The sequence below is a fragment of the Panthera uncia genome, assembly GCF_023721935.1.
Source record: "Panthera uncia isolate 11264 chromosome B3 unlocalized genomic scaffold, Puncia_PCG_1.0 HiC_scaffold_1, whole genome shotgun sequence".
Taxonomy (NCBI): Eukaryota; Metazoa; Chordata; class Mammalia; order Carnivora; family Felidae; genus Panthera; species Panthera uncia.
In genome coordinates this window covers 11,845,249-11,861,060 of record NW_026057582.1, presented here as the reverse complement: position 1 = coordinate 11,861,060, position 15,812 = coordinate 11,845,249, and the positions used below count along the sequence as shown (strand labels likewise).

General features: G+C 52.7%; 1 protein-coding gene across 3 annotated transcripts in view; it reads right to left on the bottom strand.

The window, feature by feature from the left end:
- Nucleotides 1-554: 554 nt before the first annotated feature.
- FBLN5 (fibulin 5) overlaps nucleotides 555-15,812 on the bottom strand; it is an 80,295-nt gene continuing 65,037 nt past the window's right edge. For all 3 annotated transcript variants that reach the window (XM_049612283.1, XM_049612282.1, XM_049612281.1), the window contains 4 exons: nucleotides 13,465-13,587; nucleotides 12,415-12,541; nucleotides 9,236-9,431; nucleotides 555-1,508 (listed from right to left, as the gene is read on the bottom strand). In XM_049612283.1, coding sequence (XP_049468240.1) covers nucleotides 1,347-1,508; nucleotides 9,236-9,431; nucleotides 12,415-12,541; nucleotides 13,465-13,587 — 608 coding nt within the window. In that variant the 3' untranslated portion in view covers nucleotides 555-1,346. The remainder of the gene's footprint in view (nucleotides 1,509-9,235; nucleotides 9,432-12,414; nucleotides 12,542-13,464; nucleotides 13,588-15,812) is intronic.

The window sequence follows — 15,812 nt, the reverse complement described above, 5'->3', positions numbered from 1 at the left end:
GTTGGGCTCTGCACTGACCGTGAGGAGCCTGCTTGGGATTCTCTCCCCCTCTCTCTCTGTCCCTCCCCCTGCTCTCTGTCTCTCAAAATAAATAAATAAACAAAACAAAACAAAAAAAAGTCAGTGCCCGGGCCCTACCAAAGACCAACGAAACCAGAATTTCTGGGTTCAAGAAATCAGCCCAAGACATCAGGTTTTTCTCTTAAAAGTTCCACGAGTTATCCTAGCACACGGCCAGGATTGAGGGCCACTGATTATAAAGTAAGGTGACTACATTTCGGCTCTGGAAGGGTACCTGGAAATAATCTACATGACAGAGGGAACAGTTAAAGAACAACTGTTCTCAAATGAACGAAACAGGATTCAGGTTGACGCTTCCTCTTACCTTCTCCACCTCCGTTTCTCTGCCCCCTACTCACCATCAGGTACCTAAGTTATAAAGGACCACGGAGCTCTCCAGGGAGTTTTCAAACCAGTGCACAATAAACGGGTTCAAAGAAGAGCCAGCCCCACACGCTGAATCATCTACGATGTCACAATGAACCAAACACAAGATCTCTTCAAATATTTAATCAGTTTAGAGACCTCTGCCTTCCAGCCCAGTTGGGTAAAAATTCTAAAGAAAACATGAGTAAGGGGTCCTCGAAGAAAACACCGGGGTAGAATGGAGAGGAGACTGGGTTTGGGAAGTCAGAACATAACATGTGTCTGAAGGCCTTCTTAAGGAATTCTACCACTTATTTAAAAAAAAAAAAATATACTCAAAATGCACAAGAAAGGATTAGACAGTTATACAAACGTAAGGACAACTAAACCTTCTCTCGTGGCTGAAAATACCACACATGTTTTGAAATAGACTCTGTGAAAACCCCTAGATCCTGCTGTGGTTTCTTTCCGCAGCCTTCTCTGTGCATACAAGAAGCAGCTAGCTATACCCCGCGTCCCCGTGAGCAATCCGGGCCTCGGCAAAGAAGCAATCAGCGAGAAGTGACAGGAAGCCGTTCACAGTCTTTGAACGCGGACTCAGACCCCAGCGAAGCTAATCTATTTCCTTCGAAAAATATGAAAATAAACTGATAGGCCTTGAAAAATCACCGTCGATCTCAGGTCAGGGCGCTGATAATACTTTTCGATAACTGCGTCGTAAGAACTGGGGGAAGCATGTCCTTCAGAGCGACGGGTCTACAAGGGGACAGGCAGCGTCAGGACATTCGGGGCCGACTCCTCGGGAGGCGGTCAGCAAGAAAAGCGTAACATCTGTCCCACGTCACCCTCCCTCTCGTTTCTTCTCTTCTCCTGTCCCTGGGTGCTGCTGAGAGGCAGTGTCAGAGACCCCAGCCCGGGGCTCAGAACGGGTACTGGGACACATATATCCGCAGTCGGATCACGGAGCTGCCTCTGAAGTTGATGACCGTGTTGACTGTGATCATTTCCAAGTCCAGCTGTATGTCCCGCGGCCCTTTGATGGGGCGTGTCATCACCAGGGTGGCACTGATGGGGCCCGTTTGCTGTGGACAGAACCGGGGACACTGGTTAGAGAAAGGCTGGCCGGCATTAACAGGGCAGGTGAGCCGGACTCCAGAAGCTGTCGAGCAACAGCAGAGAGGGTTGGGGACAGCTGTGGGTCGGTCGGGAGGCGGGGTGCCCCACACGACCACCAGGGCAGAGGGCCGGGTGGTCCGGCGGCAGCCTCCACCGGGGCGCCCCTCCCCCCCCAGAGCACTGCAGTCGGACTGGGATCCCCTGACGCCACGCTCTCCCCTGGCCTCTGCCCACGTCCCACCCGGCTTTTTCCTGCCGACCCTTCAGGTCCCACCCGAAATGTCACTTCCTGAAGAAGCCTTCTCTGCTTCCCCCAACTGCACCCAGTCTACTTTCCATCGCGGTCCACCCTACTTGGTCTATGTCTGCTGTCTGAGTCCCCGCCAGACTGCGAGCTCTGTAAGAGTGAGGACGGGGGTCAGGTTTTTCACCACTGAGTGTCCCCAGAACCTGGCACGGTTCCTGGCACACGGTCAGTGCTCAGTGAATAGATCTGGAATGAAAGAATGAATAATTCATGGAACTGCATGTCACAGAGCTGTCACTTCGCTTCTCCAGGCCTCATCCTCTAAAATGAGGGTTTGTAGGGGCACGTGAGTGGCTGTTGGTCAAGCATCTGCCTTTGGCTCAGGTCATGATCTCACAGTCCGTAGGTTCGAGCCCCGCGTCGGGCTCTGTGCTAACAGCTCAGAGCCTGGAGCCTGCTTTGGATTAGGTGTGTGTGTGTATGTGTGTGTGTGTGCCCCTCCCCCGCTTGCAGTCTGTCTCTCTCTCTCACACATAAATAAACATTTAAAAAAATTAAAATGAGGGTTTGCACCAGATCAGTAGTTCTCCAGTCAACAGCTGCCAATGCACCCAGAACACTTTTTCTTAAACTAACAATTTCAGGGACCCATTCCAAGATTTGCTGCTCAAGTGGGTGCTTGGATGAAGCCTGGGGAAACTGGTTCTGATGTACCGTCCCTGCTGGAGCTCCCATTAGACACTCTAGTCCCTTCCAGCTTCAGCACTCTGTGACCCTACTGCTGTAGTCCTAATGATTCCCTCCAGTGAATCTCTCTCTAAAACTTTTGAGCAGCTAGGGAGGGAGGACTGACATCCACTGAGCATCTACCACGTGGGAGGCACAGTTTTCAGCAATGCACTTATTTAATCCTTATTAAAAAGCGCTGAAAGGTTCTGTTACTCAAAGGGTGGTCCCTGGACCAGTACCACAGGCATCACCAGGGAGCAGGTTAGAAATGCAGGATCTCAAGCCCCACCTCTGGCTTACTGAGCCAGAATCTGTACGGTAACACAATCTCCAGGTGATTTGTGGGTACATTAATAATTGAGAATTGCTGGGACTCCTGATGGCTCAGTCAGTTGGTTAACTGTCTGACTTCAGCTCCGGTCATGATCTCACGGTTCGTGAGTTTGAGCCCCTCATCGGGCTCTGTGCTGACAGCTCAGAGGGAGCCTGCTTCGGATTCTGTGTCTCCCTCTCTCTCTGCCCCTCCCTGCTTGCACTCTGTCTCTCTCTCTCTCTCAAAAATAAATAAAAGTTAAAATTTTTTTTAAAAATACATAAATAAATAATTGAGAAGTGCTGATCTAAAAGCACAGGACCCAGTCTGGGGACCCTGCCTGTCCTACTAAAGGTATGTCTCATTATTTCCCCATTTTATAACTAAGCAAACCAAGGCCCAGTGAGGTTAAGTCATGACATGGGGTCACCCATGACAGGTAAGGGGAGGGCTGCGGCTTGACCCCAAATCCCAGGCCTTTTTCACTGCACAACAATTATCAGAGGAGACTGCTGTGTGTTTCATTTCTTCTCCCTGGAACCATCTTTTAGGAGAGATGCTCATGGGTCAGTGCAGTGGCCAGAGAGTGGGCTCCTGGGGAGGAAGTAGCATGAGAGAGCACGGAGCGGCCGGACAATCGCTTCCTATAAGCCGCAGAGCCCAGCGCTGTGCCCAGAAACTGAAAGCAACAGGCTTGCAAAATCAAGCAGCTTGGCCTAGTTAAAGCCACACCAGGTATTTTATCTGTCTCCATAAAGGGAGGGCTCCCCATAAAGATCCGACATCCCCAAGAGTATGACAAGGGCGGGACGGGCAGGCAGGTGCCAGCCAGGTACCGGGACCTCCCCTGTCCCCTGGACTATCAATAGCCTGACAGCCATGCAATTTCCTCTTGGCATCCGCTCCCTCTGTTCCTGTCAGCATCAGCGCAAGTGGTGCGTCCTTACCCAGAGGATCGCTCAGACTTCCTTGTCAACTCTTGCAAAACTTGAGAGCACCGGGCCAGCAGTGCTGGCCACACAGGGACAGCCACACAGGGAAATGCCCATGGCATTTACGTATACGAATATCCCACCAGCTTTCACTGTTTGCATGAACAAAGGCCAAGGACTGAAGACCTTGAGCTGTGGGCAGCCCTTGGGAGGGAGGCCTGCAAGGCTCGTGGTCATTGGTAGGAAACGATGACGGGGGCAGTGGGTATGAAAGCAGGCACTGGGCTATTTTGTACAGCTCTTATTTAATCCCCATACCCTACAGTGTGAGTAGGTGACATACATTACATCAGGTCACCAAACTAGCACACTGGCCCCCCAATCCTGCTCTGACCGCTACATCCTATGACGAGGTCTCAGTACATCTGAATTTCCGGACCATTCCGCTGCACTTACTCCAAGGAAGAATCGCCACTTTGCATTGTCAATGTTTGCCTGGTTGTTTGTCCCCTCTCCCCACCAGGGTGGGCTCCTCAAGGGCAGAGGTCACATCCTGTTTGTTCCTGAACTCTCGGCGCCTGGCCCAAGGCTGCATACGTCCTGGTGCTGAATTTATGTTTGGTGACGGAAGAAGAACGAGTGCCCAGCACCCGTGCAGCCGACCGCAACGGCGGCAGGGTGCAAACTGACCACCGGATGTGTGTTTCCTTGGCCTTGCTCAGACACGTGCGGGGGTCTGTTCTAAGTCAGCCTGTGGGACAGCATCGTCTGACTCGCGGCCAGCAGGTCAGCTGCCCGGGGACCTGCCACCTGATCCACACATGTCTCATGGAGTAAATATGCTCCTCCTTCCGGCCCTAATTGCGTCCTCGAGTCACCTGGCCAAGGCCAGTCACCAGTCCAGGGCTCAGGGTGAGGCCGGCTGCCGACTGTGTTTGTGAAAGGCACACGTGTGTAAGCACACGTGCCTGTGTGTGCACGGGGCCACGTGTGGCTTGCCCGCTGTGTGCTCGCGACACAATCAGTGACCTTCCGCGTGGAAGAACCTGAATTCTGGCCACCAAGCCGCACCTCCTGCATGATGCTCCTGTCACCAGCTCCAGAGCCCGGGAGCTCACAGCGTCCTGAAAACAGCGGCCGTCACAGCAGAAACAACGCTATCAGTCCAAAATAACTAACCCTTCCTGAACACCTTCTACTATTACTAGATGTTAAAGCAGCCCTTTCCTGTTATCTCAATTTCTGACCCCACATCCTAAAGAGAAGGTAAGTGTATGCATGGATTTCGATACCGGCCTGCCCGGGTTCGAATCCTGCTCGGCTGCTTCCTGGCTGTGAGACCATGGGCACGTCCCTCAGCCTCTCTGTGCCTCGGTGCCCACGTCTATAAAATCGGGACGGTCACGCAGGCGCTGCATCACAGGACTGTTGGAAGGGTGAAGGGAGCGATATATGGAAAGCACTTGGCACATGCCGAGCGCTGTATAGGATTTGCTGCCGTCCGGGTGGTTCCTGTAGCTGCCATACCGGATTTGCAGAGCGGTGGCCCAGCCAGACCTGTTTCTCTCACCTTCAACATCATGGGGCATTCAAGACACTCACCAGCCCCCACCTCAAGCAAGAGGGCGGTTTGAGAGAACCATTCAGGGATGTGGGTCCTTTAAGAGTGCAGAGAGAGAGAGAGTGGGGCGCCTGGGTGGCTCAGTCGGTTAAACGTCCGACTTGGGCTCAGGTCACGATCTCATGGTCTGTGAGTTCGAGCCCCGCGTCGGGCCCTGTGCTGACAGCTCAGAGCCTGGAACCTGCTTCAGATTCTGTGTCTTCCTCTCTCTGCCCTTTCTCTGCTCACGCTCTGTCCCTCTCTCCCTCTCTCAAAAATAAATAAACAGTAAGAAGAAAGAGTGCAGAGAGCAGTGGAGAAGTCTAGAGATGACAGCCAGCCCGGATACCTTGAACCATGGTGACATAAGGAGCTGCTGGGGACCTGCCTGTTGGCGCATCTGCTCCGCCGAGGCCACAGCGGCCCCTCCCCACCCGCAGAAAGTCTGTGTGAGACACAGCACTGGAAAGAGGGTGCAAAGGTTTGAGGCGGCTTGTAGCCAACAAGGGGCCCTACTGGCAACAATCCAGTAAGACCCCAGTCCCGTCACCCTAACGCTCCCCTCCGTTATCTGCACCCCCCCCCCCCGCACCCAGTCCTGGAGAAGGAGCCTAAAACAGCATGGTCAGCGTGGGGAGGGGAAGAGGAAGCTGTCACAGGGGCCACCCCCACCCCACCCCTAAGCAGAGGAAGGGGAGAAACACTAAACACTAACTGAGGGACGGAAAGGTGGACGTTTCCACTGAAACCAGCTTAATAGACTTGATATGAGAAGGAGACAATTCAATAGTAACTCAAAGAACCTGTCAGTCCAAGGGATTAACCTAGATATCACCCAGGTGTGCACAGGTTGGAGCCAGCAAGGTGAGAAAAAGGTTACTGAATGTTTCACCTCTGCCAAATCCTACCTGTTTGATCAAAACAGTCATTCTGTGTTCCAGGCACTGAGCTAAGCAAATGATCTCATCTAATCCCAAGGTAAATACTATTATTATCCCCTCTTTACATATGTGGAAATTGAGGCCCAGAGAGGTTAGGTAATGGGCCCAAGGTCACACAGCTGGTGAGTTGGTGAGTTGTAGAACCCGAATGAAGTGGACCAGCCTGGCCCTGGAGCCCACAGAGAACAGCGATGTGCGGCCTCCTGATGATGGGGCCGTGCCTTGGAAGCTGGACGTGTGGAAGGCCCACCTTGTCCAGCAGATTTCTCCTTGTCTTCCTGCCTCATGCCCGTGGCTTCACAGGGCACCCAGACGGAACCTGTTTTCTCTTCCCGGGTGCAGCCAGGAGAGATGCCAGGAGCCACCTCCCTGTCCCTAAGTTCCTTCAGCCTCAGAGTCCTGACATCCTCTTCTGAATAAATAGTAAAGAATTAGGGCCCAACTCAATGTCCTGAGAGGGCGCAAGCATACAGCTCGGCTTTGTGGGTTTCAAGGGTCCCCCAGGGGCTGTGTCAACCTGAGTCCCAGAGGAAGCCTCCAGGAAGGATCCTCCCTCCCGTCCATGCCACCTATAGGACAATCTTCTTCCCCCGCCATCACTGGCTTTTACAAGCCAGCCACCCGGGGAACATTTGGGTCTATAGGGATTTTAGCAGGTGGTGTTCCAGTGAGCGACACCTCACCCAGGCAAGGCCACCTTCTGAGGATCTTGTTTTCTGCGTGGGAAAAGGAAAAACGCAAGGCAGGTGGCACCAGTGATGGAATTTTAAATCCCCCGAAGGGGCATCTCTGTGCCCTATGATTGGGACCCGCTATGTCTGTACAAATGACAGAGGCCAAACTGCAGGAGGCCGCTGGGCTAGGCTTGTGCTCCCGAGGGCAGCAAGGCCACAGCAGCTCACAGATGTGGGTTTCTGCTGGACAGCGGAGAGAGGACAGACATAAACACAGCTCTGTCTTTCTCATCTCACAGAAGTTCCTCTGCCTTCAACTCAGTCCATCTTTTTCCAAAGCCTCTGACCCTGTTGCACTGGCCTACAGATGCTGGCTCCGCTGACTGTTACACATGTGACCCGGTCCCCCTGGGGTCTTGCCAAAAACTATCAGTGAGGATACAGGCATGATACCAGCCCCTGGAACCTTTTCTAAACTGTTCTCACCGCTGCTTCTGAGACGTCCCTGTTTTTAGACAGTCCCAGCCCCAGAAGCAAGGACTGGAAGGTTCGGCCAGGAGATAGGGAGAGGGAGGTAGAGACCTCAGATACAGGGTCCTTTCACGGGACTGCGACCGGCTCCCTTCAAAGTGGGTAAACTTCCATGGGCCCGTAGCTCCCCCACGATGCCCCTGGAGGACCACAAGCTGCATTTGTTAGAAATGCAGATTCCTGGGCATAGTGGGCTGAAGGCTCCCAAAGGTATCGGGCCCCAATCCCTGGAACCTGTACTTGTTACCTTATAAGGAAGAGGGACCTTTGCTGAGGGGATTAAGTTAAGGATCTTGCCGTGGGGAGATTATCCTGGATTATGTGGGCTGGCCTTAAATCCGATCACATGTGACACACAGAGCGAGACAGGGAGGGTTAACACCCACAGAACCTGAGGCAGTGTGACCACTGGAGGCAGAGACTAAAGGGACGTGGCCACAAGTCAGGAAATGCTGGCAGGTGCTGGGAGCTGGTGGAAGCAAGGAATGGCTTCTCCCCTGGAGGGGAGATGGCTCTGTGACACCTTGGTTTCCGCTCAGTGAACGTGATTACAGGCTTCTGGCTCCCAGGACCCTGTGAAAATAAATTTCTGTTGGGTTAAGCCACCGAGTTGGAGTCCTTTGTCATAGTAACCACAGGAAGTGGATACCCTAGGCCTCCACCACGGTCTTCTGAGAGAGATTCTCCGGAGAGGAAGCTCTGGAATCCACTTTTTGGACAAGTGCCCACGTTCACACTGAAATGTAAAAAACATTGCTCTGAACCGGGGGTATCCAAAGAGGTACATTCACCCCAGGGCTGCAGGACATGAAGTGCAATAACATAAGGGTGTGGGATTATACGTGTATAGCACAGAAGTGAGGGGCGCCTGGGTGGCTCAGTCAGGTGAGCGTCTGGCTCTTGATGGTGGCTCAGGTCATGATTTCGCAGTGCGTGAGTTTGAGACCCACGTTGGGTCCTGTGCTGGCCGCGTGGAGCCCGCTCGGGATGCTTTCTCTACCCCTCCCCGGCTCGAGCTTGTGCTCTCTCTCAAAATAATGAACTTCAAAAAAGAAGGGGCAACTACATTTTAGGATGTGTATTCTAAAATTTTCTCCTGATGTGGCTAAGTCAGTGCTATCCAATCAAACTTTCTACGATGATGGAAAGGTTCTCTATCTGAGCCAATACAGCAGTCACAGGTGACCACTGAGCCCTTGAAATGTGGCTTGTGCTACTTTTTAATCTTATTTCATCATAATTCATTTAAATGTAAAGAGCCACAGTTGCGCAACACAGGTGGGGCCCACTTCCGTGAGGCATGCTTTCATATTCACCACAACATAAGTGCCGGGAGGGCAGGGAGGGCAGAGATCTGGGGATGCTGTGCTCACTGCTATATTCTCGGTTTCTGGAAGTGCGAAGTAGGTAATAAATACCTTCAGATGAGTGGATGGATAACTGGCTATGTGAGTGACTCCTCCAGGCAGGAAAACGATGGAAGATTGCATCTTGGCCTAACTTCTCATTGCACTGACGAGGGTCCTGAGGCCCACGGGGGAAAAGCAGCTTTTACAAAGCCATCTAGAAAGTAACAGGAATCTGAACCTTGAAGTCCTGACTCCCACCCATCCCCTCTTCTCTCTTCATACCCGCCCCTCCTGGCTGCTCTCCGAACTGTTTCTAGAAGCACGTGCCAGGTTAGACAACACAAGCATCGTTAAAGACGGTGACGATGCCCTCTTACCCGCATATAGAATTCTCGGCCCTCATTCCCAGACTTGATCTGGAAAATGTAATAAGCCCCAGGGTAGCGGGTCGTCGCTTGCATTTGGAAGATGTCAGCAGGAACGGAGCGTCCCGATACCACATCCATATCCCGGTACAAGATGGTAAAGGGCTGGTCTCTGCAGCCAGGATTCTCAGCGGGACACATACAGCGGCTGTTGGGGAGGGAAATCATTTGAGAATGCGATAAATCCTTTCCAGATGCTCGTTGTACCTACTTCCTCACTTAAAACGTTGAAAAGAGGCCACCCCATTTTTATCATCTGAATGCTGTCACTGGAGATCCTCTCTGCTCCTGGGTCTGGTGTAAAAACTCACCAGCGTGTACGTGAGCTGTTTCCTAGAGAATGGCCTATTCTGACCAATCAGAATAGGTCTGGCTACCAGAATATAAACCTTAGATGTCTGCCTTTCAGAACACTGGCACGTTCTCTAATGCGCTTCACATTTGTCATGTATTTATTTGGCAAAATGCGTCCCTGGTCACATAGCCCTTCACTTCCCCAGACGTACACACTCACGAAGAAATTTTAAAAAGTGAGAAATGCCATTTAGCTTGACAGGATTTGGGTGGTCCTTGTACATTCTCTATGGCACTTAACACAGTCTGAGTAGAACGTGACTTAATCTTTCCATTTGACAAACAAGTTAGAACTCACTATGTTTAAGGCATAACATCAGACATTTTGGAACTGCAATAATAAATACGATCCTGACCTCAAATAGTTCACCTTCTAGTAGGAGAAATAAATCACGGGCACAAATATCTCTAATACAGAGCAACTAATTTGAAAGACTAGTAACAGTGTTGTCATCATATGAAATCATGGACTCTCTTTACCAAGGAATGCCTGTTGTAGACACCCCGTTGATTTGTCCCTAACCACCCCCATCTCTCACCTCATCCCTGAGACTTCCCTTCTAGGAGTCAGAGCTGAGGAGAATGGGGAGGTCTATAGATATGTGCCTTGCTGGGTGGAACCGGGAGTCAGTCTTGTCTTGTTTCTGCTGCTCTCCCCAAACTTCTGATCTACCTTCAAAACTTACTGGTCGGTTCGATCTCCAAAATATAGTCCAGATCCAACCACTTTTCACCATCTCCTCTGTCACAGAACTGTCATTCAGGCCACCACCGTGTCTCTCCTGGACCTCTGTGATGGCCTCCTAATAGGTCCCTCTCCCTTCAATCCATTACACAGCAGCCAGAGTGCCCGTCATCGAACAAAGATCAGATTCTGTCTCTGTCCTGCTTGAAGATCCTCCAGGGGCCACCCCTTATAACTTGAGTAAAAACTGAACAAAGTCTGGGGCGCCTGGGTGGCTCAGTCGGTTAAGCGTCTGACTTCAGCTCAAGTCATGATTTCACCGTCCATGAGTTCGAGCCCCGTGTCGGGCTCTGTGCTGACAGCTCAGAGCCTGGAGCCTGCTTTGGGTTCTGTGTCTCCCTCTCTCTCTGCCCCTCCCCTGCTTGTGCTCTGTCTCTCTCTCTCTCTCAAAAATATATAAACATTAAAAAAAAATTTTTTTTAAACTGAACAAAGTCTGGCCTCTGTCAATTTCCCTCAGATCACTGCCCACTTCACTCACTAGGCTGCAGCCTCTGAAGATGTTCCCTGAAGACGTCAAGTTCACCACCGCCTTGTGGTCTTTGCACATGCTGTTCCCTTGGCTCTTCCAGTCTCTGCCAACATCGACTCATTTTCCCACTCTAGCCCAAATGGCGTTTCCTCAGAGGAGCTTTTGGACTCCCCAGTCTAGACCAGCTCCAGCCCTAATGTTCCTTTTATAAATTCCCGTTCCTCCTGCTCACAGCACCCATCCCAATCTACGATTATGCATTCATTTATGCAACACCGGTTGAATGCCTTTCTCCTCCGCTAGCATAAGAGCAAAACCATCATGCCTGGTACTGTTTGCCACGTGATAGGAGCTCATCTAACGTTTGATAAAGGGGTGTATAAAAATCATTTGTAAAGTTTGGCTTTCTGAAGGCTGATCCAAATAGCCAAGTCAAACTGTCCCGGGTGCCCGAATGGCCCCTGAAAACGTCACGTGTCACACAGAAAAGAACTGCCTCCTAAATGAAGAAGCCCGGAGGAGGGCGTGACGGCTGGCAGCTGAGGAGGATCACAGACAGCTGGGGGAGATGGCACTGGAGCTGAGATCTGGAAGATGGGGCGGATCTGTCCATGTGGCGGTGGAAGAAATGCCTTCCATATGGCAGAAAATGGGTGCGTGAGAGGCGGGAGGCTGGACGTTCCAGGGTGTGGGTAAAGGTGAGGGCGAGTCCTGCTCAGGTTGGCAGGAGCACAGGACCATGAATGAGCTGGAAGGGGGTGGCTGGAGTCAGCCGAGATGTGTCCTGGAGGCAGGCAGCTTGCAGCGGCCCGCCAGGGACCTCACGGGCAACACGAGCTCAGTGCTGTCATTGAAGCCGTCGACTCCCCGGCTCCAGACAAGCGCGGCCTGGAGGACCCCAGAGAGAACCAGAGAGAGTGGACACTTTGCTCCGCCACATAGGACCCTGGAACCAGACACCAAAGGGTTGCTAGAAGCACGGCTCTGAGCAACAAGCCGAACTGTCCGTAACGGACCCGCCTGCCCCTGCTTCGTCCTCTTTGTCCAGTTTTTGTTCAGAGCAGGAAGCGCACGGGTAAGCCACGAATTGCTCTTAGATGCTGTATTCCTAGAGGCCACGGCAGGTGTGTCTGACGCATCCCTTTGTCTCCAGCGCAAGGAGTGGGTGTTGCTCAGGGGGGAAACTGTGTGACTGAATGAGAGGAGGGCCCGGGGCGCCTGGGTGGCTCAGTCGGCTGAGGTCATGGTCTCATGGCTCATGAGTTCCAGCCCCACGTCGGGCTCCGTGCTGACAGCCGGGAGCCTGGAGCCTGCTTCGGATTCTGGGTCTCCCTCTCTCTCTGCCCCTCCCCTGCTCACGCTCTGTCTCTCTTTCTTAAAAAAAATAGAAAAAAAAAAAAAAAAGGAAGAGACAAGGACAGAAGGTGTGTGTGTGTCCGTGTGTGTCCAGCAGGCAAGAGGCTAAGTATCCTGACTCCCTGGCAGGGGCACCCTCCTTTCCCACCACACAGGCAGCTGAACCAGACCCCTCATCACAGTCCCATTTCCCAAATGACTTACTTATCGCTGATCCGAAGATAAGGCTCCTCACAGCGGATGGGGTCAATGCACTTGAAGCCCCCTTGCAGATTGTAGCAAGTTTGCTGCAGGTTACACGTGTGGTTTCTGTGCTCGCACTCGTTGATATCTGAAACGAAGGGTAGACAAGGGGCTGAAGCAGGACAGTGCTTCCAGGGCGCTGGGCTCCTGGCCAGGTGTCGGGGGCGGGGCGGCCTGGGTCTTTACTAGAGAACTGCACTGTCCACCACGATAGCGACTGGCCACTGTGCGGCTACTGGGCCCTTGAAAGGTGGCTAGTCCGAACTGAGACGTGCTGAAGTGGAAAATACACACCGGTTTTGACAACACAGCACAAAAAAGAAAGTGATATCTCTTCAAAAGTTCTTACATAGAGTACATGTTGGAATGATAATATCGTAGATGTATTGCCTTAAATAAAATACATTCTTAAAAGTAGTTTTTCCTATTTCCTATTCCTGTATGGCTCCTCTTTGTAGCTGACTTTATATTTCTATTGCCCAGCCCTGGCTATGGAGAATTCTTGCCTGGTGTTCCAGTAAGGTAGATTCAAGGAGCTGAAATGGGTCAACGGCTCAGCCACCAGCCTCTCCATTGGCCCCACTGGGTGACCATGAGGCTGGGAATCAGCCCAAGTGGCCAATCTGAAGAGTAAGACCTACCCCTTCACCATCTGGGGGTCCTGACCCTTTGGGGGACACAGCAGTCTGATGTGTGAAGTTCCCCTGCCATCCATTTTCTAGGAAATCAGTAGAGAAACACTAACTGGGCTGCCCTCCAGGGCCCATGAGAAGGGCTGGACCGTGGTCTGTGAAGGGGGCCAGGCCACAAGGAGTCTTGGGGATGCAGAGATCTGCCCGGGGGTGGGGGGAGCCACACAGCCTGGCCATAGCCTGCCGCTCTGGGAGCCACCGGAACCTACTCCTGCCCTCATCCCTGCCACCTCCTCCCCCAGGTGAAGACCTCCAGGTGACCCCTTGAGCCAGCCCCACCTGACACCTCCCCCAGCCAGGTCCCCCTGGACAGCCTTACCCTGGCAACTCCGGTTGTCATCCAACAGAATGTAACCGGGGGGACAGGAGCAGAAGTACGTGCCGGGCTGATTCACACACTCATGCTGGCAGAGGAACTCAGAGAAGCTGCATTCGTCCATGTCTGGGGGTGACAAGTCACACCTGCTGTTTATAATTAGACCACCTGGGCGTGGGAGCTTAGCGGTTATCTCCTCCGACTCCCACACACTCCTGATGCACATGACAGCTTTGTGGCTACCAGGTTGCCGTTTTACTTCTCGAACACTCAGGTGACAGGGAGCTCACTACCTACTGAGGAAGCCTACCAACAACTGGACAGCTCTAGCTGCTAGAAGATTCTTTCCCCCAGGGAGCTGAAATCTGTCTCCATCAAGCTTCCATCACTCCTCCCGCTGGCTCAGCTACGTTATCTACTCACTACCGACTCATTTTGCCCAACGGGTACGTGTAACTTTTTTTCCCCTTTTGCCCATCGGAGTTTTCTACCGGCAGAGCTCTTCCCCCAGAGCCCCCAAAAGCCCACATTCCCTGGCCCCCAGCCTTCTGCAAGGGCAACCTTACCAGCGCTGATCGCCCTCTAATCACCCCGAAGTTGAGAAGCAATATGCTTCCGAAAATCCCAACTCAAAGGGACGCATCCGGGAGGCCGGGGGATGCGCGTTACGGCGAAAGTTCATTGTGTTCAAAGACCTCCTTGAAAGAGAAAGCTCTGGAGGGGCGTGGGGTGGGCCAGCGTATCGCCCCTGGCTGGCCCGCCTGCCTCAGGAGGTGGTCGGCACGTGGGAACCTGGAGCTGGGCCACTCCCGGGCTGCAGAGAGGTGGCGACACGGAGGAGCAGCCATGGAACACGTAGGCCGGGGCAGCTGATGCAGAAGAGGGCGTCTTAGAAGGGCCAGCCCTCCTCACACACGGAGTTTGGCAGCAGAGCCCCATCTGAGCCTCATTCGTCGAGCGCGCCAAAGAAAACATGTTTTTCTTTCATTTATTGTTTCCCGAAAACTTGCTTTCCCCAGCTTCCCCATGTGACATGTCCTCGGATTGCTCTCTCGCTCACAGACCGCCCGTGGCCGGAATGACCCAGGGACGGTGTCCGGGCAAACGAGGCGGCTTCCCCACCTCGGGATAATCCTGGTGTCGCCTAAGCCTCTCACGTCGCAGGAGGAACAACTCCTTCCCAGCTCTCCCAGGGGTCTCCGGGCAGTGGGCTGGGAGCCGGCAGAACCGGATGTGCATGTGGAAAGTTAAAGCACGCTCATGAGGTAGGACGTGCTTCTGTCCGCCCCGCCCCAGCCCACCCCACCCCTGCTCCCCCGGGGACCTCGTAGGGTCCCAGGCCTCGGGCCCCAGCCCATCACAACAGACAGTAGATTCTGCTCACACCTCTGGGAGAGGCGGGAGTAAAGCCTGAAGCTGTCAAGCGCTTGCTCTGCACCAAGTGCTGGCTTAAATCCTTCCCATGTCTCATCTTACTTTTTTTTTTTTTTTTTTTTTAAGATTTTACTTTTAAGTAATGTCTACACCCAACGTGGGGCTTGAACTCACAACCCAAAGATCAAGAGTCGCACGCCCCGCAGACCGAGCCGGCCGGTGCCCCATGCCTCATCTTATTTAATCCTCACCTCAGCCCTACGAGGGAAGTGTTATTATTAGCTACATTGTACAGAGGAAAAATGGAGGCTTACCGAAGTCAGGTAACTTGACTAACGAGTTAGGTAACAACTTACACATAAGGAGGAAGCAGTAAGTCTCGGACATGAAGCTGGCCAGCCAGCCAGCCTCCGGCTCCTACACTGGTCAACACCGTGCTGTGGTGTCTCCCTGAGCGATCCCGCTCAGGACTTAAAATCGGTGGATTTGAGGGGTCCTAAGGTTGGGGGCCTCCCCTGAGCAGGACTGGCCCCAGGGCAGATGGAGAGGGCAGCACGTGCCCCCACCTCCTGTTGGCTAGGTAGGGTCCCTAATAGGCCCACTCAGTTTATCTTGGGGTCTGCAATCCCCAGACTTTACTAGGGCTGTGGCTCCACCAAAAAAGCTGAAGTCCAAGCCTGGTTTCTGGCCAGGAGCACCCTTGAGGCCATTTTTCACTCATGCGAACCCGCCACGGTTTCCAGGATTAGCTCAGTTTAGCAAGTCCCCAAGAGATAAGGGACACAGCCAGGAAAGGGCTGGTGCTGTACAGAGGGGCCACACTAGCTGTGACAGCACCGGGAGTCACAGTTCCTGGGGGGAAATGAGAAGGAAGGAAAGAAGGAAGGAAGGAAGGAAGGAAGGAAGGAAGGAAGAAGAAGAAGAAAGAAAGAAAGAAAGAAAGAAAGAAAGAAAGAAAGAAAGAAAGAAAGAAAGAA